The sequence below is a fragment of the Ahaetulla prasina genome, chromosome 5, assembly GCF_028640845.1.
Source record: "Ahaetulla prasina isolate Xishuangbanna chromosome 5, ASM2864084v1, whole genome shotgun sequence".
NCBI classification, from domain to species: Eukaryota; Metazoa; Chordata; class Lepidosauria; order Squamata; family Colubridae; genus Ahaetulla; species Ahaetulla prasina.
Genome location: NC_080543.1, coordinates 26,757,188 through 26,783,125, shown reverse-complemented (window position 1 = coordinate 26,783,125; position 25,938 = coordinate 26,757,188). Strand labels below are relative to the sequence as shown.

At 39.6% G+C, this 25,938-nt stretch overlaps 1 protein-coding gene across 1 annotated transcript; it reads left to right on the top strand.

The window, feature by feature from the left end:
* Window positions 1–1,981: 1,981 nt before the first annotated feature.
* Window positions 1,982–25,170, top strand: MTMR6 (myotubularin related protein 6). The gene is made up of 14 exons (XM_058185648.1): window positions 1,982–2,123; window positions 4,119–4,235; window positions 4,890–5,052; window positions 5,177–5,334; window positions 6,395–6,523; window positions 7,556–7,690; window positions 13,275–13,407; window positions 14,410–14,519; window positions 15,363–15,488; window positions 16,580–16,629; window positions 18,176–18,376; window positions 19,317–19,451; window positions 19,529–19,655; window positions 21,732–25,170. The coding sequence occupies exons 1-14, from the start codon at window positions 2,100–2,102 to the stop codon at window positions 21,984–21,986; spliced, it is 1,863 nt and encodes a 620-aa protein (XP_058041631.1). The 5' UTR covers window positions 1,982–2,099; the 3' UTR covers window positions 21,987–25,170.
* Window positions 25,171–25,938: the final 768 nt, after the last annotated feature.

Genomic DNA, 25,938 nt, shown 5'->3' with positions numbered 1-25,938 from the left:
TAATTTATTTAATAGCTATTTAAAAACAATCCAGAAAAACATACTTTTTCAAGATAATTCTTAACCCATCTCATGGAACATATCACAATCAGTACTTTAGTTCTTGAGATGTCCTAAGATTATTCATAAGTTTCAGCTTACAATCTAATAACCGTGACTTAATATTAATTAGGAGTAGCAATAACAGCACCCCAGAGTGCTATTGATGTATCACCAAAGGACCTTTTTTGGATGCAATAAATCTTTGAATAACCTTAATGACTGTCCTAAATACTCTGCCTTTTTTTTTTACCTGATTGCATTATTGGCCGTGGGACCCCCTCGCCAGAGAAGCCCCAGGTTTGAAAGGTCTTTCTTCCTTGACATTACTGTCGCTAATGTGAATCTTTCCCATCATCTGTAAAAATTGAAAGAAACAATTAACTTAACCCTTTCCCTGAAAATTTACAAGCTAATGTGTTCCACAAATTCCTTGGTGGTTGGAAGGTCTCTGTTTGATTGGCCAGGAGGATGATGTCACAAGCATTCCAGTTAACCAATCAGTGTCTTTGTGACACTTTCAACACTGACTTATTTGTTGCGCCATTAACTTCCTCTGACCCATAACCCACTGCCTTCGGACCAACATATTAAAATGTAAGTGTCAAAATACATAAAGGAACAAAATAGATGTGTTATATTTTCACAGAGATATACATTGCATATGTACCATGTATCAATACCAGTATTTTACAATAATCAGCGAACCTAACTGAACATTTAACATGAGAGAAATATCCTGGTCAGGGCTTATCAGAACTGTTTCCTTCTTTCCATTTTGCTTGCTTTCTAGGACAGGCCAAAGAGAATGATAGAAAACTGAATGCTGAAGAAGCAAAGAAGCACAGAGTTCAGAAACACAGGCAGATTTGCACATACGGGTAGTCCTGAGGCCAAAATTTATGTTGCTAAGCGAAATATTTGTTAAGTGAGTTTGCCCCATTTTATGACTTTTCTTGCCACAGTTGTTAAGTGAATCATTGCATTTGTTAAGTTAGTAACAGGTTGTTAAATGAATCTGGATTCCCATTGATTTTGCTTGTCTGAAGTTTGCAAAAGGGGATCACATGACCCCAGGACACTGCAACCGTCATTAAATATGAACTCCTTGCCAAGCGTCTGAATTTTAATCACATGACCATGGGAATCCTGCAAAGTTCATAAGTGTGAAAAACCGTCATAAGTCACTTTTTTCAGTGCTGTCGTAACTTTGAACGGTCGCTAAATGAACTGTTGTAAGTCAAGGACTGCCTATACATATTATTCCGTCACTCAGTATAAGTAAAATCAGGACAAAATCTTAAAGATGCTAGCCTAATTTTCTGAATTTTTTAAGTCATTGGAATCGATGGTGCTCTCTGAGCTGGGTGTTTGTTTGCAGATATTCCATTACCTGCTAGGTAACATCATCAGTGCTAGTGAGTGTGGGATTTGCTCCCTGTTGATGTACACTAGTTTGCCCTGCTAGTTTCCTGAATGTTATTGAATCGTAACTCCATCAATTGCAATAACGGCAATAATCACATCCATATAGGATGTGATTAATATGATATGTCAATTATCGCCACTTTTCTCTTTCATGAATCCATAACTTTTCTTCGGTATACCAATGCAGGCGCAAGAATACAAGGATGCAGGTCAGTCTACCCCACCACCTGTCTGCGCTTTATCTGTTGATATTTAACCCTTATAATTTTAAATATATTGATAATTAGTTTTCTACTTTGTTGCACTGTAAGCAGCTCAAATTCGCTTTGGATAGCGAGATGGATTTAGGATAGCGAGATGGATTTGGATAGCGTATGACTTTAATCCTTAAACAAATCCTTAAACAAACGAACAAACTGAGTCTTCCGAGCGCTAGAGGTCGCTGTGGGACACGTCGGCCTTCTAGCTGCCATTCCTCCTTCCCTCCCTTCTTCCCTCCCTTCCCAACCCTCTCAGTTCAGTTATCAGGAAGTGTCTCCTGGAGACGCCGGGTCTGCTTCCAGTGAGAAACAGGCGGTGGTTGCCGTTGGTGGTTCCTGTGGCTGCTGGACTGGTTTGGGCGTGGTGGCATCATGGAGCACATCCGCACCACGAAGGTAATAATAACATTCTCCCTCCGCCTCGGCCCGCTTGGCAGCCGGTTAACTGGGAGCAGCAGAGCCTTAACTTGTGGCTCGGCTAATTCCTCCGGTTGCCCAGGTTCTGCTCCGGTTCTACTCCGTGGCAGCGGGCGGGCTTCCCTTGGGATGACTAGGATCCGCTCCCTCCGGCCTCTTCGTTCCCAGCTGCCCTCCAGAGAGATGTGTAGAATCCCCAGTCCCCAGAATTCAAATCACATTTAGAACTCTTCATTCATTAAAGAATTAATTTGGGGGGTGCAATATTGAGTGACATTAACCTGGCTGGTGCCTGGCATTCTGTTGAGGGTTTTTTGGATCTTTTGTTTTGGAGAAGGCGGACTGTTTCCTGCGAAGTACTTAGATGTTTCCAAGGAATCGTCCACCTTTTAAGGCTCTATGCATTCTTCCTATCCGGAGAGGCTTAAAATAATAGCGTGTATTTTTGCATTTCGGTTATGGTTCCAACCTAAGGGTAGATAAAATTGGAATTTCAGCAGCCTGTGAGACACCTTGCAAGGGTTGCTACTCAGTAGCTTCAGCCTCTTCTTGATCCGTGGAATTATCATTTTGACAGATTTGTCTGTATCGGATTCTCTCGTTTCCTGGAAGCATGTGTTAGTGGGAACCTAACTAGCAGGCTTATCAGCCGCTTTTACATTGCCTTCGATTTTTCCAGGCACCACATTTAGTTGTGATCAGCATCTCTGAAATTCATTGTGTGCCACTCAAGGACAGGCATAGGTAAGCTGCCAGTAGCACGTTTAAAAAAAAAATTCAAAGGGCACACAGTAAGCAAAGGTAAATGCTCTTTTTTAAAAAAAACATTACTGTTTCATTATTTATTGGATGTTAGCAATGTGATTTTGGAAACCCTTATCTCTTCCAAATTCAGGCTTGCATTTTATTCTCATTCCATGTACTGTTGAATTCTGGAATACAAATTCTTGAGCATTAGTATGTGAAGTAAATGTAATAATTCAGAAGTTTGAGCATTTTTTCAGCACTGTCATCTTTGCTATTGAAGTAATTTTTTCTGTAATTTCTTGGCTGCTGCTGTTTTTCTGTTTTTGTTTATACATTGCAAATAGCAATTCAACTGCATAATCTTGCAATAAATAATTCTGCTGGTATTTTATCATTTTCTAGGTTTGCCTACTTCTTATACACTGTTTAATGTTTCCTCATTATTCCAGATGCTGTTTTATTTTCAAATTTAGCAAATTAAATGAAGCTTTTTTCATTGCATTGTGTCAACAATGTATTGTAAGTTACTCTAGCACTGTTTGGCTTCTGTTTCCTCTGTATTCATGGTTTGAGCATAGACTTGAATTAATGTAATATTGATTTGCTTTCCTTGCATTCTTTTAAGTAACTGATAATAGCCTTCCTCTGCCAATAGCTCTTGCTTGATCTCTCTTTTTGCATATCTGGCAATAATTATCAGTATTCTTAACCTGGCATTTCCCTGATCATTATAAATACATAGGTCTGTATCTCTGTCCGATAGAGATGAAGCATTGCATGTGAACCAGATCTTGCTGTGTTCTTGGAGCATACTTTTAACTTTTGCACATCCAGTACTGCAGTTTAAGATATGAAGAGTTGGGCATGAACAGGACTCTCATAATTAGAAACACTCATGTCCTAATTTCAGTGGATTGTAGCCTAGAGCAGCTATTTCATCTCATGCTCCCCCAGGCTGAAAGTATTTCACAATGGAATCCAGAAGATGCTCATTGTGATCTGGCTCCAAACAAAGCATAAGAGCATCCTCTTCAATTCTTTCAATACTTTTGATATCTAGAGAACAATCCATACAGACAGTCAGGAAAGAACTATATTGCTATGAACTTTAGTGAAATCTATGAGTAAACTGTATCAGACAGCTTTCTGTGCAATAAATCGATTTCAGTTATGTTGAGCTATTGTTGATTAGTTTCATGCAATGCTTTGCCTTTTTTTAAAATGCAGGTTGAACAGGTGAAATTGCTAGACCGATTCAGCACAAACATCAAGTCACAAACAGGAACTCTTTACCTTACAGCAACTCACTTGTTATTTATAGATTCCAGCCAGAAAGAGACATGGGTAAGGAGAATAAGGTTTTATGCTGCATTCCTTTACTTATTATTTTTCTACATTGTGTAACTTCCAAGAAACATATGGGCTGATGTACATAACTTTTCAAAAGTGCCCTGTGACATTTATGTTAGAACTCTAATAGCAGTCCCAACCATGGAAATTGAGTGTGTAATAACTGTTTTGCGCATATCTTTATAAGATTCTTCTTAAAAAGAATCTTCATAAAATTTTTCTGTGCTTCATTGCCACTATAATACAGTGTGTATTTGAAAAATTTTAAGCTTTAACTGCAGTCTCCTGTATAAAATCAGTGAAGTAGAATACATAGGGTGCATCTGCCTAAACAAAATGAGAAATCTCCACTGAAAATTACTTTTCAAATGGAAAAAGAGCAGCAAGCAACTTTGACGGAATATTACATTATTATACTCTTTATGGTGAACATGTATGTCCCCTTGTGTGAACCTGATGCTCACTATATGTGTTGGTACTGCAGCTTTCAGAATGCCCACAATTCTGAGAGATGTAGCATCAGTACATCTGGAGAGAGCTAAAATGGGGAAACTGGTGCAGATTTTATGCACCCTCATTGGAAACTTAAGATTGTTGAAAGATTGCATGGTTTAACTTACACTTTTTGTGGTTTCTTGTATGCTGTAGATATTACACCATCATATTGCTGCGGTGGAGAAACTTGCTTTAACTACTTCTGGCTGCCCCTTAGTGATTCAGTGTAAGAACTTCAGAATAGTTCACTTCATTGTTCCCAGAGAAAGAGATTGCCATGATATTTATAACTCTTTGCTTCAGCTGTCAAAACCAGGTAGGAGGCAGCTTTCTTCATTTCAATATGTTTGGTACAGAGGGTTGCTCTGCTTATTTGTTTAAAAAACTAGACAACAAAGGTCAAACTCTTTTTTTTTCTTTCCCCCCTCCTCCTGTTTTAGCACGATACGATGAATTATATGCCTTTTCATATAATCCAAAGCAAAATGAGGAAGAGAGGGTGCGAGGCTGGCAAATCATTGACCTCACGGAAGAATACGATCGGATGGGTGTGCCTAACTCTGAATGGCAACTATCGGATGCAAACCACGATTATAAGGTAATAGGTTTCTCATACGTTTATGATGCATCTGTTAATTTTACAGAGATCGAATGGATTTTTGAATACTAGGACAGTTGCTTTCATATCAGGGGAGGAACAGTGATTGATTTATTCTCTTCTCATTTCAGAATTCTGTTCTAAAAGCACACTCTTGAGTCATACAACTTTTTAATAATTTCTTTGAGTCCCTAACTAGGGGGTTGGACAACTGATGATCTGCAAGAACTATTCAGATGTTACATATAGAGGTTGAAAAACAATTCAGAATAGCTGTGTTTAGACTGTGCTTGCTTCTTTCCAGGTTAACAGAGATCAAGACTTGACTGGAGATTGTTAAAACAATATTTTTGTGTGTGTGTGTGTCTTGTCTAGTTTCTCTTTTCCTTTTTTGTTCTTGTATATTTTTATTTATATTTTCATTTTAAAAATGATTCCTGTTTATGTTTCTCATGTCAACTTCCATTGCAACTGGTGAGCTGTACTCTGTTAACTTTTTCTTTGTAACTATGTGACATTTGTATTGAAAATATATACTGAAATAGACATATTGTAGAAGGGAAATATGGAAATCCAGAGGCTATAAGTGCTAGGATTACTGGTAGAAATATTTGTCAGTATATATTTCTATCACATGGTTACCCATATTTTCATTTGCTATTCTTTTTAGAGAAAGTCAGAGTTCAAAATTTTAGTAATACTTTGTTTTTGTTTTTGAAGAATTCGGGAAATTTGAGTGGAGAATTTTAATCTACGCTCCCTCATTTTAGCTCTGGCTTTTATCACAAACTTGGAGAACTGTATTACCTCATTTAAATATGTGGTCAATTGCTATGGTCTCATTCTTGATCATTACATTCAGCCAGAAGAGATAGATAAGACTGGACATTACTGCATTTGAAACTGTGTTCTATTCTCTCATTCCTTTTCACTTCCATCCATTTTTCTGATATTGAGAATCTTTAGATATCCCAGGTGTTTCTGATAAAAAATGGAAATTGGATATAGAACATACCTAACGTGTTTTTTGTTTGCAATTTCTTTTTTTAAACTTTCACAGATTTGTGAGACATATCCTAGAGACCTTTATGTTCCCAAGAGTGCAAGCAAGCCCATAATTGTTGGCAGTTCTAAATTCCGAAGCAAAGGAAGGTTCCCTGTGCTCTCATATTATCATAAAGATAATGAGGTATAGTCTGATTTCTTTTCAACGCAAGTATCTAAAGGCTATTTTCCAGTACAGGAAAAGACAAAGTGGGTAAGTACAGTAATCTAGGTCCCTAGATCTATTCTAGTGCAATGAAAGTGGATGCTCATAATACAAGTAGTCCTTGACTTACGACCACAGTTTGGACTGGAATTTCACTTACTAAACAATGTGGTCATTAAATGAGTCATCACTTGATCACCCCTTGATTTTACAAACCATTTTTAACTGCTATTGTTAAATGAATCATGAATGTTAAGTGAATCTGGCTTCCCCAATTGACTTTGCCTGTAGGAAGCTGCCTGGGAAGATTGCAGAGTGCGATCTCGTGACCACAAGACACTGCCATGGTCATAAATGTGTGCCAGCTGCCCAATTCTCAAATTGACATCACATGACCATGGGAGTGGTGCGACGGTCATAACTGAGGACAAGTCATAATTCACTTTTTCCAAGGTTGTTAATAACTTTGAACTGTTGTTAAATGAGCAAGTGTAAGTCAAGGACAACCTGTAGTAATAATAATATGACCGGGTATTTCTGACCATAATAAGTTGTCAAACATAAAGAAATAGAGTATTAGTTAGTTCCCTTAGTTTTCTGTTTAGCTATTAATGTAGCAATTATCCATAGTTAGAAAAGTCACAGGTTGATAATCCTTTCTCTGAGGAATCCATAGCCTACAGCTAGGCTAACATGCATGATCATCAGAAGCAAGTGAACATATTGGTCAATGACAGTATCAATGACACTGATGCAAATCAGCTATATTTGCAAATATACTTCTGCAGCAAACATAAGTTATTTGTGTTTTAAATCTATCATTATAGAAAAACTGAGCATATTCCCCCCCCCAAAAAAAAAGTTTTACAAGTACAGATTTGAAACACTGGAGCCTTGGTTTCCCCCCTTTTGTTGTTATATTTCAAGATAGCTATACACTGACTGTTCCTACCTTCACCAGGTTTAAAGAGCAACATTTTCTTTATATTTACCCCTCTTTTTTCTCACCAGGCTACCATTTGCAGGTGTAGTCAACCCCTCTCAGGATTCAGTGCCAGATGTCTGGAGGATGAACACATGTTGCAAGCAATAAGTAAAGCTAATCCCAATAACCACTATATGTATGTCATGGACACCAGACCAAAAGTAAGTCTGTAGCTGGGTTTTTCTTTTCTTCAGTTTGGTTTTGGCATTCTTACTGTCTTTTTTCTTTAATTTTGTCTATTGTTGGGTTTTTCCTGCTTTTAAAATTTTAAGAGTAGTTGTAAACTGACCAGAGTCGCTGGATATCAAGCAGCATATACATCTAATAAATTGTTATTGTTATTTGGTTCCTACTTACTAATTTTCAGTATTTTCTAAATAGGGTCATGCAATGACTTATCTTCGGTTTGAAAAAAAGTGTTTTGAAATGTATTTTGCAACTGCAGCTCTGTCAGGACTACTTTAATGCAAACATACCTTTTCCTAGGATTATAGGAAGCTGTCTATCTAGACCCGTTCCAGTCCGGCTTCCGGCCCGGGCACAGCACGGAGACAGCTTTGGTCGCGTTGGTGGATGACCTCTGGAGGGCCAGGGCCAGGGGTTGCTCCTCTGCCTTGGTCCTGTTAGATCTCTCATCGGCTTTTGATACCATCGACCATGGTATCTTGCTGCGCCGGTTGGAGGGGTTGGGAGTGGGAGGCACCGTTTATCGGTGGTTCTCCTCCTACCTCTCTGACCGGTCGCAGACGGTGTTGACAGGAGGGCAGAGATCGACCGCGAGGCACCTCACTTGTGGGGTGCCACAGGGGTCGATTCTCTCGCCTCTCCTGTTCAACATCTATATGAAGCCGTTGGGCGAGGTCATCAGTGGCTTTGGGGTGAGTTATCATCTGTACGCTGATGATACTCAGCTGTACTTCTCCACCCCAGGCCACCCCAGCGAAGCTGTCGAAGTGCTGTCCCGTTGTTTGGAGGCCGTACGGGTCTGGATGGGGAGAAACAGACTCAGACTCAATCCATCCAAGACGGAGTGGCTGTGGATGCCGGCATCTCGGTACAGTCAGCTGCACCCGCAGCTGACTGTTGGGGGTGAGTCATTGGCCCCGACGGAAGGGGTGCGCAACCTGGGCGTTCTCCTGGATGGACGGCTGTCGTTTGAAGACCATGTGGCGGCCGTCTCCAGGAGAGCTTTTCACCAGGTCCGCCTGGTGCGCCAGTTGCGCCCCTTTCTGGACCGGGATGCCTTATGCACGGTCACTCACGCTCTCGTCACTTCTCGCCTGGATTATTGCAATGCTCTCTACATGGGGCTACCTCTGAGGTGCACCCGGAGACTTCAGCTAGTCCAGAATGCAGCTGCGCGGGTGATTGAGGGAGCACCACGTTGCTCCCGGGTAACACCACTCCTGCGCAGTCTGCACTGGCTGCCTGTGGTCTTCGGTGCGCTTCAAGGTTTTAGTTACCACCTTTAAAGCGCTCCATGGCTTAGGGCCCGGTACTTACGGGACCGCCTGCTGTTACCTTATGCCTCCCATCGACCCGCACGCCTCACAGAGAGGTCTTCTCAGGTGCCGTCCGCCAAGCAGTGCCGGCTGGCGGCCCCAGGAAGAGCCTTCTCTGTTGGAGCTCCTACTCTGGAACGACCTTCCCCGGTTTCGCCAAATATCTGACCTTGGACCTTTAGAATTAAAACTTATTTATTCATCCAAGCGGACTGGACTGATTTTTAGATTTTTAAATTTCTAAATTTTAAATTTTAAATTTTTCATATTTCCTGTAACTTTATATGGGGTATTTTAGGTTGGTAAATTGGACGGTTTTAATTCGGCCACTATTGAATAGGTATTTTAAATTGATTTTTAACTTTGTATATTTATTGTTTTTTATCTTGGCTGTACACCGCCCTGAGTCCTTCGGGAGAAGGGCGGTATAAAAGTTTAATAAATAATAATAATAATAATAATATCACAACTGCACAGTTCCAGTAATGTTTAGATTCCTTTGGAATTGGAGATAGGTGCTCTGGCTCCCTGCGGTGTGACAGCAACCCTGTCCGAGCTGCTGGAGATGATAGCTGAGTTGGCAGTTGATACCCCCAGACTTATGGTTATGGGGGACTTCAACCTGCCATCGCTTGGTGAGTCATCTGCTGTAGCTCGGGAGTTCATGGCTTCCATGACGGCCTTGGACCTGACCCAGTTAGTTGATGGTCCCACTCACATTGGGGGAAACACCCTGGACTTAATTTTTATCTCTGGACAGTGGCTGAATGATCTAGAATCAAGGGATTTAGTCACTCTACCCTTGTCATGGTCGGATCATTCTCTCCTTCGGTTGGACGTTCGAACCGCTAACCCGCACCGCAGGGAGACGGAACTGACACGTTGGTTCCGTCCCAGGCGCCTGATGGACCCGGAGAGGTTTCTGACGGAACTTGGGCCACTTCCTGAGGACCTAACCCACGACTCGGCTGAAGAACTCGTCGCCGCCTGGGAAAGGGCGGCGGCGGGGGCCTTGGACCGCGTCGTGCCTTTGCGGCCTCTGACCCGGCGCCGGTCTCGACCGGCTCCTTGGTATTCCGAGGAGTTGAGAGAGATGAAGCGCCGGAAAAGACGCCTAGAGAGTAATTGGAGGGCCAGCCGTTCTGAATCTGAGCGAACACTAGTAAGGTCACATATTCAGACCTATCTAGTGGCGATAGGAGCGGCGAAACGTGAGTATTTCTCCGCTCTTATTGCGTCGGCAGATAACCGCCCAGCAGCCTTGTTTAGGGTGACCCGCTCCCTTCTTACTCAGGGAGTTAGGGAAGACCCCTTGCAAGGCCGTGCTGAGGACTTTGGACAATATCTGCACGATAAAATCGCTCAGATTCGGGATGGGCTGGACACAGATTGGGTAGTCTCAGATGGGATGATGGAGGCGGATCTTGAGGCTGTCATCTGGGAAGAGTTTGACACTGTGGCTCCCGATGACATGGACAGGATACTGAGAAGGCTGAATGCAACCACATGTTTATTGGATCTGTGTCCCTCCTGGCTGGTACTGGCCACACAGGAGGTTACACGAGGCTGGCTTCAGGGAATTGTTAATGCTTCTCTGAGGGAGGGTGTCTTCCCTACGGCCTTGAAAGAGGCTATGGTGAGACCCCTCCTCAAGAAGCCCTCCCTGGATCCAGCTGTTTTATCGAACTACCGTCCGGTCTCCAACCTTCGTTTTGTGGCGAAGGTTGTTGAGAGTGTGGTAGCGCATCAGCTTCCTGAGTACCTGGATGAAACTGTCTATCTGGACCCGTTCCAGTCCGGCTTCCGGCCTAGGTACAGCACTGAAACGGCTTTGGTCGCATTGGTGGATGATCTCTGGAGGGCCCGGGACAGAGGCTGTTCTTCTGTCCTGGTCCTATTAGATCTTTCAGCGGCTTTTGATACCATCGACCATGGTATCTTGCTGCGGCGGCTGGAGGGGCTGGGAGTGGGAGGCACCGTTTTTCGGTGGTTCTCCTCCTTCCTCTCTGACCGGTCGCAGACGGTGTTGGCAGGGGGGCAGAGATCGACCGCGAGGCGCCTCTTATGTGGGGTGCCCCAGGGGTCGGTTCTCTCGCCTCTCCTGTTCAATATCTATATGAAGCCGCTGGGCAAGATCATCCGTGGTTTTGGGGTGCGGTGTCATCTGTACGCTGATGATACGCAGTTGTACATTTCCACCCCTAACCATCCCAGCGAAGCCGTTGAGGTGATGTCCCGTTGTCTGGAGGCCGTGCGGGTCTGGATGGGGAAAAACAGGCTCCGACTCAACTCCACCAAGACTGAGTGGCTGTGGATGCCGGCATCCCGGTATAATCAGCTGAGGCCATCGCTGTCTGTGGGGGACGCGTCATTGGCCCCCACAGAGAAGGTCTGCAATCTGGGCATCCTTCTGGATGCACGACTGTCGTTAGAAGAGCATTTGACGGCCGTCGCCAGGGGAGCTTTTTATCAGGTCCGCCTGATACGCCAGTTGTGTCCCTTCTTACACCGGGATTCCTTGTGCACAGTCACTCACGCCCTCGTCACTTCCCGTCTGGACTACTGCAATGCTCTCTACATGGGGCTTCCCTTGAAGATAACCAGAAGACTTCAATTAGTTCAGAATGCGGCCGCGTGGGTGATAGAGGGAGCGACTCGTTGCTCCCATATAACACCTCTCCTGCGCAGGCTGCACTGGCTTCCGGTGGTCTTTCGGGTGCAATTCAAGGTGTTATTCAAGGCTTTAAAGCGTTCCATGGCAAAGGACCGGGTTACTTATGGGACCGCCTGCTGCTACCGGCGATCTCCCATCGACCAGTGCGCTCCCATAGGGAGGTTCTCCTTGGGGTGTCGTCGGCCAGTCAATGTCGGTTGGCGACACCCAGGAAGAGGGCCTTCTCTGTGGGGGCACCAACCCTGTGGAACACACTACCAACAGGTATCCGTCAACTCCCTGATCTTCGGACCTTTCGACGCGAGCTGAAAACATTTCTGTTTCACCGTGCAGGACTGGCCTAAGGGGTTTTATTGGTTTTAAGTTCTTCAACTAACTCTAAATTTTCCTTGTATTAATTGATTTTACTTTATTTATTTTATTTATTTATTTTATTTGCATTTATATCCCGCCCTTCTCCGAAGACTCAGGGCGGCTTAACACTATGTCAGGCAATAGTCTTCATCCAATTGTATACTATATACAAAGTCAACTTATTGCCCCCCAACAATCTGGGTCCTCATTTTACCTACCTTATAAAGGATGGAAGGCTGAGTCAACCTTGGGCCTGGTGGGATTTGAACCTGCAATATTGCAGGCAGTTGCTGTTAATAACAGGCTGCATTAGCCTGATGAGCCACCAGAGGCCCCCTACAGTTTACTTTGACTGTAAACCGCCCTGAGTCCTTTGGAAGAAGGGCGGTATAGAAATTGAAACAATAATAATAATAATAATAATAATAATTCTGATAAAAAGAATCTCTCTGGAATCAAGTCCAAAGTGTTGCATAGCAGTATTGCCAATTTCTTAGATGGAAAGGATCAAAATTGGATTGTTGTAATCCATACTGTTCTGGATTTCTTTTAGGATCTAGTATGAGCAATATGACCACCACCACCATCATCATCATCATTTGTTTTTTGGGAGTTTACACATTCTTTGAAAGAGGGGCTTCAAAATGCTCATATGCAGCACTCCTTTTCAAATCCTAAAGCAATCCTGATTTTTTTCCTAGGCCCATGGTGCTGTTTTTGGATTTCTCAAACCTTCTGCATAACCATTTTCCTTCAAGAGACATTTTAGTTTGTAAATTGTGGCTTATGTCTTCAAAGCTAGCTAATTGTAACTTATTTAATAATAGTTAAATGTATCATGGGTTATCACTCTTTGTAGGTAATAGAATACGAAGACTTTTTCAATTCTGTATTGTTCAGATATGTTGTGAAAACTCATATTTATTTTATTTTCCTTATTTGTTTTCATTAAATGCCACTCTATTTCCAAAGGATCTGAGTGACTTACAGGAAACTAAGATATCTGAGGATACTGAGTTGGGAGTCAACATGGCTAATCATTTGAGTTAGGTGAAGGAAATAATGCAAAGTCACACTAATCCTAAGGCTTAGAGGCCAAGTTATAAAAATATAATTTTCTTCTGTTTCATATTGTTCAGGATATATATGATACAAATTATTATAATCGTATATTGCTTTGTTTCCTATACATGATTAACCTTCTTTTTCTCCAAGCTGAATGCATTGGCCAATAGAGCAGCAGGTAAAGGCTATGAAAATGAAGATAATTATTCCAACATTAGATTCCAATTTGTTGGTATTGAAAATATCCATGTAATGAGATCAAGCCTACAAAAGCTTCTGGAAGGTATGAATATATGTGCACTTCACTAATATTAAACATTTCTCGAGTACAACATTCACTCTTGCACAAAAGTGATTTTACATAAATCTAGTTCATATTAAAGGATGTATTGAAATACACTATTTTCATGCTGTAGATGTTGCTAATGTGAAATTCTACTTTCTAGTATTATGAGAGCCTATCCTCTTAATGAGATTTCCTCTGTTGAATATACTTCAGTTCAATTAAAACAGCTACATTTTTAATGTAAACAAGGCAAAATTATTGGGAGTCGTGCAGTATATGCATTTAATCAATTATTATGGTTTTATTTATGTACTGATTATTTCAGAAATTATTAAAGCTTGCCATCCTACTGTAGTAATGGGAGATTTTACTAAATATTTATATGAATGTATAAATTATATACATTTAATATAATGCATAATTTACGTACTTATTTTATTATGATTTATTTATGCAATATAATTAATATGTCATTTAAACATTACTTAATTGTGGGAAGCTCCTAATTGGAATCTCATGAAGTTATTCCTTCATGATTCCTTCAAATTTAGTAGCTATTAGCACTGTTTACAATATTTGCCCAACTGAGGAGACTGAGGAGTTATATCAAACAAGTGCATGGCTGCATTAATGATTCCTCATAGTAAGTATTTAAATGATAAAAAACAGGTGTGCATTCTAAATGATGTATTGAGGATTAGTAAGTTGATGGATGGACTCTTTTAAAGTAGAATTATGAAGATAATTATGTTACTTTTATAATACAAAAGAACTTTACACTAGATTGCTTCTGCATAATTATCAATTAATAGAGGAAACCAGAGTTTGAGACAGATTGGGGCATAAACAGGAAACTAGGATAGAGAAAAAATACTTTGTATGTTTAACAAGTTCAGAAATTCAGATTTGTTCATGCAGTTGCTAAAATCCACTTTTGATTCTTGCACAGAGAGATGCTACTACTGCATTTGAATTTATCTGTGTTTCATTTTATTTTAGTTTGTGGAACAAGAGGCCTATCAGTTAATGATTTTCTCTCTGGCTTGGAGAGTTCTGGATGGCTGCGACACATCAAAGCAGTGTTGGATGCTGGTATCTTCTTAGCTAAAGTAATTTGCATTTAGTAATTTGTCCAAAATTGTTGATATTGGTATTATTTATTTGAGAATATAGATGGCCTTCAATAAGCACCATCAGATCAAGGGAATTTGGAAATTTCATTTCTAAAGTCTTCAACTTTTCAAGGATCCATAGTTTAGTAGCAGAGCATATGTGTTTAAATAGAAAATCCCACATTCTGTTTGGAATTTGGCTTTTTAAAAAAGAAGTATGTATCATAGTAATCATAACTGGCCACCGCCTGACTTTTTAAGTAGTTTAAGTCATTTATTATTATTTATTAAATTTATATGCTATTCATGTCACATACATTAACTAAATATTTAGTTGGCAAGCATTCAAACCTGCCATAAGGCAATCTGTTGTGTTCCTAAAGTAAAGGAGCCAAAACTGATAGCTTAAGCTGTGATAATCATATTTTGTCATTAAGGCAAACAGAGTTCTGTGGATTGATTAATTCTTTTCCTCTTTTCATCAAGCAATCAGCTGTAAATAAATGTTGAACAAGTAGGTGAGATCCAGACATAAATATGCTGTCTCGGGGTGATTATGAGAAATTCTGGGAAGTCCATACATCTTTAAAGTTGCCAAATTTAAGAACACTGGCCTATAAATATGTTGAGAGTGCATTCCCAGAATTTCTTTACAGTGTAACATAGATTACAGATCCTTTGGTTCTTCATTTATGTTGGCCAGAATTTTTGGTAATTAAGAGTTCCAGCACATTTGAAGGGTTCTTGAAAGGCTGGAATGAATTAAATATTTTAATTCAGTTGAGCAGTTGAATTCATTTTCTTTGTTATACACATCAGTAAGTTTTGTTCTTTCCACAGGCCATAGCTTTTGAGAGTGCAAGTGTATTAGTACATTGCTCTGATGGCTGGGACCGGACATCTCAGGTCTGTTCCTTGGGTTCTCTATTATTGGATCCCTTTTATAGAACAATTAAAGGATTCATGGTAAGTGTAAGTGTGCAAAGCGAGCTTAAGTCACACTTGGCCAATGCTAACGCTGACCAACTTTGCAGTTCGATAATTTTGTGTTTCAGATTTGCTCATCTGCTTAATAATGGGGCTATTGAACATAATACTGTGCATTAATGTTCATATGTAATTAAATTATACAGTGGATCCCAATTCAAATAATTCTTGAATCAGTAAGAGTCAGATATTAGTTAGGTATGCATTTTAAAATAAGTAATTTCAAAAATGTTTCAAGCAGATAAAGAAAGTCAGAGATTATATTGATATTTTCTCAATAAATTGAGATTACAAGCTATTGATGTGTTTCTGGTGTTAATTTTAAGTCGTAACTTGCCAGTTGAGTCTGCTATATCTGGTAACTTGGACTAGATATCTTAAAGATCTGGTTGATCTGGGATTACCTCAGTGCCTTGTTTTTTAAATTCTGTAATTAATGAACTTTACAGTGTTATTTGAAACCTGCATTTTATGTTTCTTTTGCTTGTGATATTTGTATAAAAGAGCAAAGATATATGTATAATACAGATAATTCTCACTTACTGACCACAATCGGGATTGGCATCTCCATTGCTAAACATACAGTTATTAAGTATAATATCATGTGATCACACCAATTTATGTCAGTTATGGCTACGACCATTAATCACATTAAGTGCAATGTCACGTGGCCACAACTTGCCACTTCCTTCCAGCTTCGCTATTGGCTTTGCCTATTAGAAACTGGCTGTGTAGAACGCAATTGGCAATCATGACTGCAGGGTGCTGCAATTGTTGTAAGCATACACTGGTTGCCAAGCACCCAAATTAAGAACACATGACCATGGGGACACCATGATAGTTACAGTGTCCCAGACCTGTCACTCATATATCTCCTGTTTTAGCAACAGTGTAACTGAATGGTTCGTAAGTACTTGTAGTCCTCATTTTCCATTTGTGGAAAACTTGTTTTGTTTTCGCCATTGAACTAAGAAATCCAGAATAAAAATGGTGACTTGGAAAATATATTTTTTAAAATTAAAACATAAAGCATACTACATGATTAAAAACTGATACATGATTTCTTCTAGGTTTTGGTGGAAAAAGACTGGATTGCTTTTGGACACAAATTTTCAGATAGGTAACGTTTTTTGCTGTAAAAAGCCTACATTTGAATTCTTTATGTAAAGTGCCATGTTATGTTAAATTAATATGCAGTGTCTAAGCCTGTATATTGCAATCTTGTTCAAACATATTTAATTTAAATTGGAAATATATATTTACTTTGTTTTAGAACAATTGATTGCTTTATATACTATTCAAGATTTTATAAAGATTGAAAAAATAAACCTGAGGTTTAATTAACTTACTTAAAACTCTTAACTGATCAGATTTTTTTGGATGCTGTACAGCCCTTTTCTGGTTTTTAGCAGGTTGCAAATTATGTTCAAATGATTGCACACTCTCACACACTTTTTCTCTCGCTGGAAGAGCTATCCTTATTGCAAAGGGTTTTTTGGAAAAACGGTATAGACCACTAACAATAAGTACCTTTGCCATTATTACTTGCTTCATTTTTTCTCCATTCTATTTTCTGTTATGTTCTAATTGAACTTAAAATTATAATTTTTATTTGAATCACTAGGGTCCAAATGCTGTACAGAGTTTCCTCCCACAGATGTAATTATTGTGGTATATTCTATTCCGTGCCAAGCAGACCATTTCTGTATGCCCTGCTAATGGACATATATAGGACAGGAAATAGAGCAAACACTTTACCAGAGTGGATAGTGCTGGAATTTTTAAAAATTTCTTTGGAGTTGGGTGACTTTGATTCTTTTGGAGGATTTGGAGTTTTATATTGAATGTTATGGATACCTAAGTCTCTGGAAGGCTTAAGGGAATCATTTTGTCCCTTAAACCAATGCAATCCACCCAGGGGTGGGCTTCAAAATTTTTAGCAAGGGGTTTTCTGCCTGGTTGCTGGGTGGGCATGGCCATGGTGGGTGTGGCCTAGTTGGCCTCCTGCACTGGGGGGGGGTTGCCCTCTCCAGGCTTCCAAGGCTGTTCTCGAGCCTTTGGGAGGGCAAAAACAGCCTCCCCAGGCTCCAAAGTGGCCCGTTTTTCACCCTCCCCAAGCGTCCACGTGGGCCCTGCACTTACCTGCATCCAAAACAGGCTGTGTGGAGATTCGGGAGGGAAGAGTGGGTGGGGCCAGCCAGGAGTGGAATTTGGGGGTTCTCCAAATTGCACAGAATCTTAGCTAGAGGTTCTCTCGAACCCCCATCAGCCCACCCCTGAAACCACCTGCTCCCCAAAATCAAATGCAAATATTTAGCTTTGCCCAGTCTGGAGGTCCCTGGGAGCCATAAGGTATCAGCCACCCCAAACTATACAATGGACTGGTTGTGAAAGAAGTCAGGGTCTTCAAAAAGCAGTTTTATATGGAGTGCTGTGTTCTCCTGCTACAGCCCAGTGAATGTGCCTAGAAATTCTTTTGTGCCTCAGTAATAATTGCCCTGTTAACTGTGTTAAAGTGTAATACAGAAAAAGGTTTTAAAAAGGACATTTCAACCATTTTTTACGAGTCTTTATCCATAGACGACTTAGTGAACGTTCCTCATATACTCTGGGGATTGCATCATTTTCATCTCTCATTAACTAACATGGAATATTATATTTTGTAGATGTGGACAACTGGATGGTGACCCAAAGGAAATATCCCCCGTGTTTGCCCAATTTTTAGAATGTGCCTGGCACCTGACAGAGCAGTTTCCACAGGCCTTTGAGTACAATGAAGCTTTTCTCCTTCAGATCCATGAGCACATCCATTCATGCCAGTTTGGAAACTTCATTGGAAACTGCCAAAAAGAGCGGGAAGAACTCAAGTAAGGCTCTTAGGAACAATATATTAACACAGCACTGAACTTCTCCGTTTATTCCTCCCTCCTCCCTTGTGTCTTTCCTTCCACCATTTTTTATGCTACGATTAGAAAGCCTCCCATCAGTATAGAAAGGAAGTCCCTGTCTTCAGGGACTTACAGCCTGAAAAATAATCACTGTCTAAAGTATGGGAGGAACAACAGTTTAAAAATAAAATAAGTTTTCAAAAGAAAAAAAAAGGGAAGGAAAGGAGAGGAGAGGGTGGGGAGGTGGAATGTGGTAGCAAAAGAGAAATAAGAGTTCCAGTACTTAGTCTTTCTTTCTGCTAGAGCCTAATGGAATGGCCTGCACTTTACTGCCAAAAGTAGTCAAAGAGTTTCCCCTTAGGGCTATTAAATATTAAACTATCAGATAAAATCAGTGATGGAAATCAAGCTTTGCTAGGCTGAGCAGTGAGGTAGCTCTTTTAAGTGCTGATGGCTCAGAATCCTTTTTCACATGGAGGAAACTCCTAATATATATGTGGGGGGTGGGCGGGGGAATCTGCTTGTTTGGATTTTAATATGTGCAAAATCTTCCTAATATATTCCTTTAATATAGAAGAAAACCACATGAACCTAATTCTCCCTTCAGTATCTTTTCTTTTCCTCCCTTCGATGGCCATTTCACATCCTGAAATTCCCCCCAGTTTGTTGGATAGGAGCTTTGGAACGGAATAGATATCTATATTGTATTCTCTTTTTTGTCCTCTTTAATGAATGTTAATGGGGTAAGAATGGACAGGAAGGCAGTGTTAAACAGTTCTTTGTCATTCATAATTGTAATTAAACTCTGCTCTTTATGCCTTTCTTACCATAAATATCCCACATTTTGTATGCCTTGATACAGTGTAGATATTCCTCAGCCATTGACAAACGTTTAACTCTAAGCTCTCCTTACTTTAAGATTGAAAGAGAAGACTTTTTCCTTGTGGCCTTTTCTTTTGGATGACCACAGGAAATACCTAAATCCAACCTACAATGAACAATTTTCACAGTCACTTTCAGTTCTGGAGCCGGATACAGCCGCCTTTAATTTTAAGTAAGTTTCAATTATGCATTTTATAAACTCATCACCCGGATTGGAGTATTAATGTAGCCTTGTGTTGATACATACAGGTTTTGGAGAAATATGTATCATCAGTTTGATCACACAATGCATCCCCGGCAATCTGTACTGAGCCATGTGATGAGCCTGAGTGAGCAAAATAAACAATTGGAGAAAGATATTAAAGAATTGGAAAATGTGAGTACTGGCAACTAATTTCATTCCTGACTCTGAAATAGGACCACTTTCCCCCTCAAAAATCATTTCTCTATTCCAAAACTAGGAGTGGTTTTAATCTCCATTGATTGTTTCTTAAAGTATTTGTAGTTTGGGAGAGGGTTGCTTTTGTTTTCTGTCAATTGGATATAGAAAATAAGATTCCACTAATCTGATATCCAGTTGAGTCTTTTGATTTCTTGTACTGTGGTCTCCAGTACCAGCACTTTTATTATAGTGGATAGCTGACTCTTAATACCCTGTTTCCCCGAAAATAAGACCCAACCAGAAAATAAATCCTAGCATGATTTTTCAGGATGCTTGTAATATAAGCCCTACCCCCAAAATAAGTCCAAATTAAGTTTTGTCAGCCAGATGGGTGCATTTAGTACTCTGTTTCTCTCAAAATAAGACCTAACCAGAAAATAAGCCCTAACGTGTCTTTTGAAGCAAAAATTAATATAAGACCCGGTCTTATTTTCAGGGAAACTCGGTAGTAAATTGGTAAAATCACTTCAGTCTAGAGTTGCTGCTCATCGGGAACAAGTGGATGGATGGATGAACAATCAATACAATAATTTTGCATTTATTTATTTATTTATCTTATCATGTTTATGTTTATATTAGAGGTGGAGACCCCTTGAGAACTGAATGCAGTGTAATTTCATTTTAATGTATGCCGATTAGCGTAGATTCAAAGTGACAATAAAGTATTCTAAGTCTGCCAAAGGGAAGCAGTGTGTGAAACTGGAGACTAAAGTGAGAGGGAAACCCATATTTAGTCCCTCATATCTTCAAGTAGAAAGTGTTAAATTAGCATAACTGGGAAGTGCCTCCAGGTGAGGTTAGGGAGGCCATTACTTGTGAGAAGAGACAATACGGGACTACCGTGTTTCCCCAAAAATAAGACAGGGTCTTATTTTCTTTTGACCCCCAAAATAAGCGCTTGGCCTTATTTTCAGGGAGGTCTTATTTTTGAGGTGCAGGAGGCGATGAGTGTGGTCACCTCATGGCTGCTGCTGCTGACAAAGCCGCTGTCAGCTGTTAGCACCTGAGGCCGTGCACGTGCTTCCAGCCATGCTTCCCAGGACTCTGCACCATGCCATCGGCCTGGCCACATCGCTGTGACCAGATGTCCTGTAGCCGCTTCCCTGTTCTTCCCTAATGGCGTTTGCTATGGCCATTAGCATGACAGAAGGGGCGTGGTGGCTAGGATTGCGGAAGTGGCCATTAGGCAAGGGCGTGTGGGGTGCATGGGGCATGTTCTCCCCTTTCTTCCCCCCCTCCAGCCTCGCCTCACCTCAGGTTTGCGTGGCAAGCAACCAGAGGAAATGGCAGGGACGGGCTGTGCATGCATTTAAATATTTTCGGGGAGGGCTTATTTTAAGGGGAGGGCTTATTTTAGCACATGCGCTCAAAAGCCTGATTGGGCCTATTATCTGGGGAGGTCTTATTTTCGGGGAAACAGGGTATATACAGTGACTAGACCAGACTAGACTACAAAGCGGTTTCCTATCCAGAAGACTGAAGACTAGAATAAGTATTAATAGGGCTCCTCAGGGTGCCGTCAGCCAAGCAATGTCGGCTGGTGGCCCCCAGGGGGAGGGCCTTCTCTGTGGGGGCTCCTACCCTATGGAACGAGCTTCCCCCTGGACTCCGATAAATACCTGACCTTAGGACCTTCCGCCGTGAACTTAAAACCTACTTATTCCGTCTTGCTGGACTCGCTTAAATTTTAAATTATCAAATTGATTTTATGGGTTTTAAATTTTTTGTAAATTTTAGAGGGTAATATTTTATCTATAAGTAGCCATATCAAATAGGTTTTTTAAGGGTTGTTTTTAGTTTTGTATAGTTGTTTTCTTTCTGTATTTTATTCTTGGCTGTACACCGCCCTGAGTCCTTCGGGAGAAGGGCAGTCTATAAATAAAAATATTCTATTCTATTCTATTCTATTCTATTCTATTCTATTCTATTCTATTCTATTCTATTCTAGTGGGACAGATGAAAGAAAAGAGATAAAATCTACTAATTCTGAATTGTTTTTCTTAACATTAGAAATTGGGCCATCATTTACACAAGGATTTGGATGCTGTCTTTGCGAAGGAGTCTGTCTCTCCCATGTCACCAGGAGTTAAAACCTCACTCTGCTTTAAGAAGGAGCAGCCTCTCTTACACGAGAATGACTGTATTCGGACAATAGAGGGCTCCAACACAGCAGACAATCGATACAGCGAGTACATGGAAGAGTTCTCCAAAACAGAGCCTAGTGTTGTCAGCCTGGAATACGGAGTGGCAAGAATGACCTGTTAAATGTCACACAAAGCAGTTCTGCTTTTCTGAAAAGATTGAAGTTCAAGACAGGGCATTGTGAGTCTGATCTCTTGGAATGTAACCAAAAACTAATGTGTGCAATGGAGAGCTTCATTAACGTAGACTAGAGTGCACATTAGTTTTGAAAATGTCATTCTTGTAAGAGGTAATTGAATTTAACAATGTTGAAAAGGATATGAAGAACTTAGGAAACCTTTTATGGGGAATTGGGGAATGAAAGTCGACCATCACAATAAATTATAGCTACACTAGCTTATTCCAAATGTTCACCAGTTTGGTCCCGATGGAGCCATAGTTAAAGTAAACCCATTGAAATTAGTGAGATTTAAATAAACTAAGATTTCAGTGAATTGACTAACATATGACTACTATTAATTCACCCAGTGTGATTATTGCCAAACAGTAAATGATATTTGAATGTTTGCTTTTACGATACAGACAATTTACTGGGATCAATGAACATCTGTATATAAATGTAAAGTGGGTGTGTGTTCCTGTTTAATCTATTGCCTGTTACAGTATTTTCAATGATATCTACATCATTAATTAGCATCAAGGTGATAAGAACACTATTCAAATATATTCGTTCTGCTCATGTTTTGAGAGCAGCTCATTTAGAATATCTAAAATATGCTTAGTGACTTCTTTAAATTATTCTCTTTCAAAACAATACCGTGAGATTCACATCAGTAATCATGGAATATCAATTTTTTGTATTCAGTTTTAACCCATTACAAAAGTAAGAAATCTTTTTTCTCTCCCTCTTTTTACTTTATGATAAAGCTCTAGTTAGAAAAAAAAGTTAAAAAAAAAAAAGAAAGGTTTCCAACCTGGTTAATAAGTTAAAATTGCAGCCCCAAGGCTGTGTACCTTCTATATACTTCTGTCCAACTATTGGAAGTACAATTCAGTTGATAAAATGGGTAAACTAGGAGTATCACATGTATTTCAGGATTGGAGTACCCATCTCCAAGAATAGGGTATATTTCAGAGTGGTCATATTTTTAGGCTTCTTGCAATTAAAGTAACTTGAGCTTCCAATGAAAAAGAAGGTATAAAAACCGTCCCTGTTTGATTGGATATATTTGCGGTTTCCTGTAGGATTTTAATCTGTTTTGTAAATCTGCTTTAAAAGGTGCAGCTTAATTTGAAATAAAAAGCTTGTTTTTCAATCAGTAGGATTATCACATTAATGTATTAGGTGAATAAATACAAATTACTAATCAAGTAGCCACTTTTGGATAAAGGCTAAGAACAAACTAAAATTTAGGCCTACAAGGCAAGATAACTGTAGAATCTCAGATGTTTTGAAAATGTTTTAATGTTGACGTTTATTATCCAGGGCAGTATCCAAAGTCACAGGAAACAGATCTCCAGTTAAGCAGAATGCTTAGGTAAAAAGATACACTGTGTATTTGTGTAGTAAATCGGTGTGTTCCCAATATCTTTGTTTCTACTTCACCAGAAAAAAGAATGTATTTGCATTAGTGGGACCTTGTCTCTGTTTGCTTTCTCCCAATTTGTTTTGATTGTTCAAATGAAGAAAAGAAAATGAATATTGAAAGCTGATATGGTAAACATGCATGCCTTGGGGATATCAAATATCCCAGGTGGTTTAATAGGTAATTTATACCTGAGGGACCAAATGCTTATTACACACACACAGTGAAAATTAGTTTAGTTTTGCAGTAATCACTGAAGGCTGTGTGACGCAGTTGGCTGTCTCATTCTATCTTGGTTGGGATCCAGTCACACTAATAACAGGTGAGGAGAATCTTACCTGGAACACTTCAAGGGTCACATTATGAAGAAGGAATAAGTGGCAAAAAATATGCTTTTTAATATTAATGATAGACCTATTTAACTACAAAAGTTGATTAAAAGGGGAAAACGGGATCGATCATTTACCTAAGATATTGTGCATTCTCGTGTATTTTGCCTGTTTAGGCATTGTGCAGATTTTGCATAGCAGTTAATTTTGAAAAGTATTAGGGCAGAGAAATTTAGACCTCTGGTTGTTTTTCTCTCTAGTTTCTTCCTATGGATTAATAATTGCTTGCTATCTAATATACTGAAAGTATAAGACCAAACATTGTATTACCAATTATTTCTTGCAACTGTCTTCTGATTAAAAAATACCTATGTGTAGCTGCATTAATATTGCTAAACAGTTATAAAAGTAGCTTCTTGAACAATCTTCAATAGTAGAAATGCAGATCTTTGGATATTTCATGTCTCCTGTAAAATTATCTGCCTATATTTGTTTTATATTCCATCAGGAGCTGAAGATGGCATGCATAGTGTTCTCTATTTTCCCCCACAACAACCATCTTGTGAAATAGTTTGGGTTGAGAGAGAGAGAGTGAACCAAAATCACCTATGACCTTTGATAGATGAGGGTGGGTTAGAATTACTACAATCCAACACCTCAACATTACCTCCTCTCCTCTCTCCTCCCCTCCCCTCCTCTCCTCTCTCCTGTCCTTCTTCCTCTCCCTCCTACCAGTACTGGGATACAGGATGCAACAGAAACCTTGTGAGGAATCAGAATAGCAAATGTAGTTAACAAAACAAGGTATGCTAGTATACTTGAGAGAGACATTGTAACAGGTTGCCGTCCACCTGATTCATTACATTCTTAATGAATGTAAATGTGGAATGACTGATCTAGCAAAATGTATAACTTATACATTAGCTCGAGATAATTGGAACGTAACTACTGTATGTGATGTTTTTTTTAAAAAAGAAAATCAGGAAATTATAGGCTACTCAGCTTCATGTTTGTTCTTGACAAATTATAGAAACGATTACTAAAGAATGAATAACTCAACTCACAGCTTTATTGAGAGAAAATCAGTATAGATGGCAGAGATTACATCAATTACGTGCTTGGATTTTCAGAAGTTTAACAAGGTTCCTTAGCTAAAACTCTAAAGAACAGTTAGTGGCAGGTTGCGAATTAGTAAAAAGGAGAAAGTGGTGAGTAGAAATAAATATTGTTCATGGATGTAAGAAGTGGAGTCCTTTAAGGATCTGTGTTGAAACTAATGCTTTTTAACTTATTCATAAATGATCTTGACTTATACTAAGTAGTAAATATGTCAAATGTGGATAACTCTGTTTATGATGGTGGTGAATAAAAAAAATCTGATAAATTGGTCAACCATATTGAAAGTGTGGTTCAGTTTAAATGAGTGTAAAGTCTCTCCCTTTTGGGGCAAAACATTCTTAACTTCACCATATGAATTGATGTAAGTACCAGAAAAAGATTCTGGAATTCTGAAGGTGAGAATAGAACCATTTCTGTTCTGGGGATCATTAAGAAAAGGGTTGAAAATAAAACTGCCAACATTGTAAAGCCCTTAAACAAATCTGCTGGGTGCATGTGCATTTGCCCACGTGAACATTAATAGCCATCATTAGGACAATTTGTCAGTATGTGGCATATGAGAAGGAGGGGGATTTTTAACACACTCTTGCTGTGCTATTTTGTTGGACAATGCCCCTTTCATCACATAGCTGCTCATGGGTCCTGATCGTTGCTAATGAACTGCTGCCTTCCATCCAATTTCCAGGTTAGGCATAAAAGGCTCTGCTAGTAGAAAATTTTAGCTAGTTGCTGCCTCAACACATCTGGAAAACGTCAAGATTTAAGAAGGCGTAACGTAATTTTTATAAATCACAATCTCAGGTGCTACATGCAGCAACATATTTTATGTGAATTAGTCTTTAAAATGTGCTCAAGTATTTAGATAGTTGGTTAACTTATGTATGTCTTAAGTTGATACAGGTTTGGTAACTTGAATATTACTTTTCAGATTTAGATGTAGTTACTTTTAACTGCTTCATGGTGGATATTCTGACAAGCTGTTTTTACTAAATTACCGTATATACTCGAGTATAAGCCGAGTTTTTCAGCACGTTTTTTGTG

Excerpts from the sequence above, each read along its gene's own strand:
- MTMR6 (XM_058185648.1), top strand. The coding sequence starts at position 2,100 with ATGGAGCACATCCGCACCACGAAG. Across the intron at positions 5,335-6,394 it reads ATGCAAACCACGATTATAAG|ATTTGTGAGACATATCCTAG; the intron begins GTAATAGGTTTC and ends AAACTTTCACAG. Across the intron at positions 7,691-13,274 it reads TCATGGACACCAGACCAAAA|CTGAATGCATTGGCCAATAG; the intron begins GTAAGTCTGTAG and ends TTTTTCTCCAAG.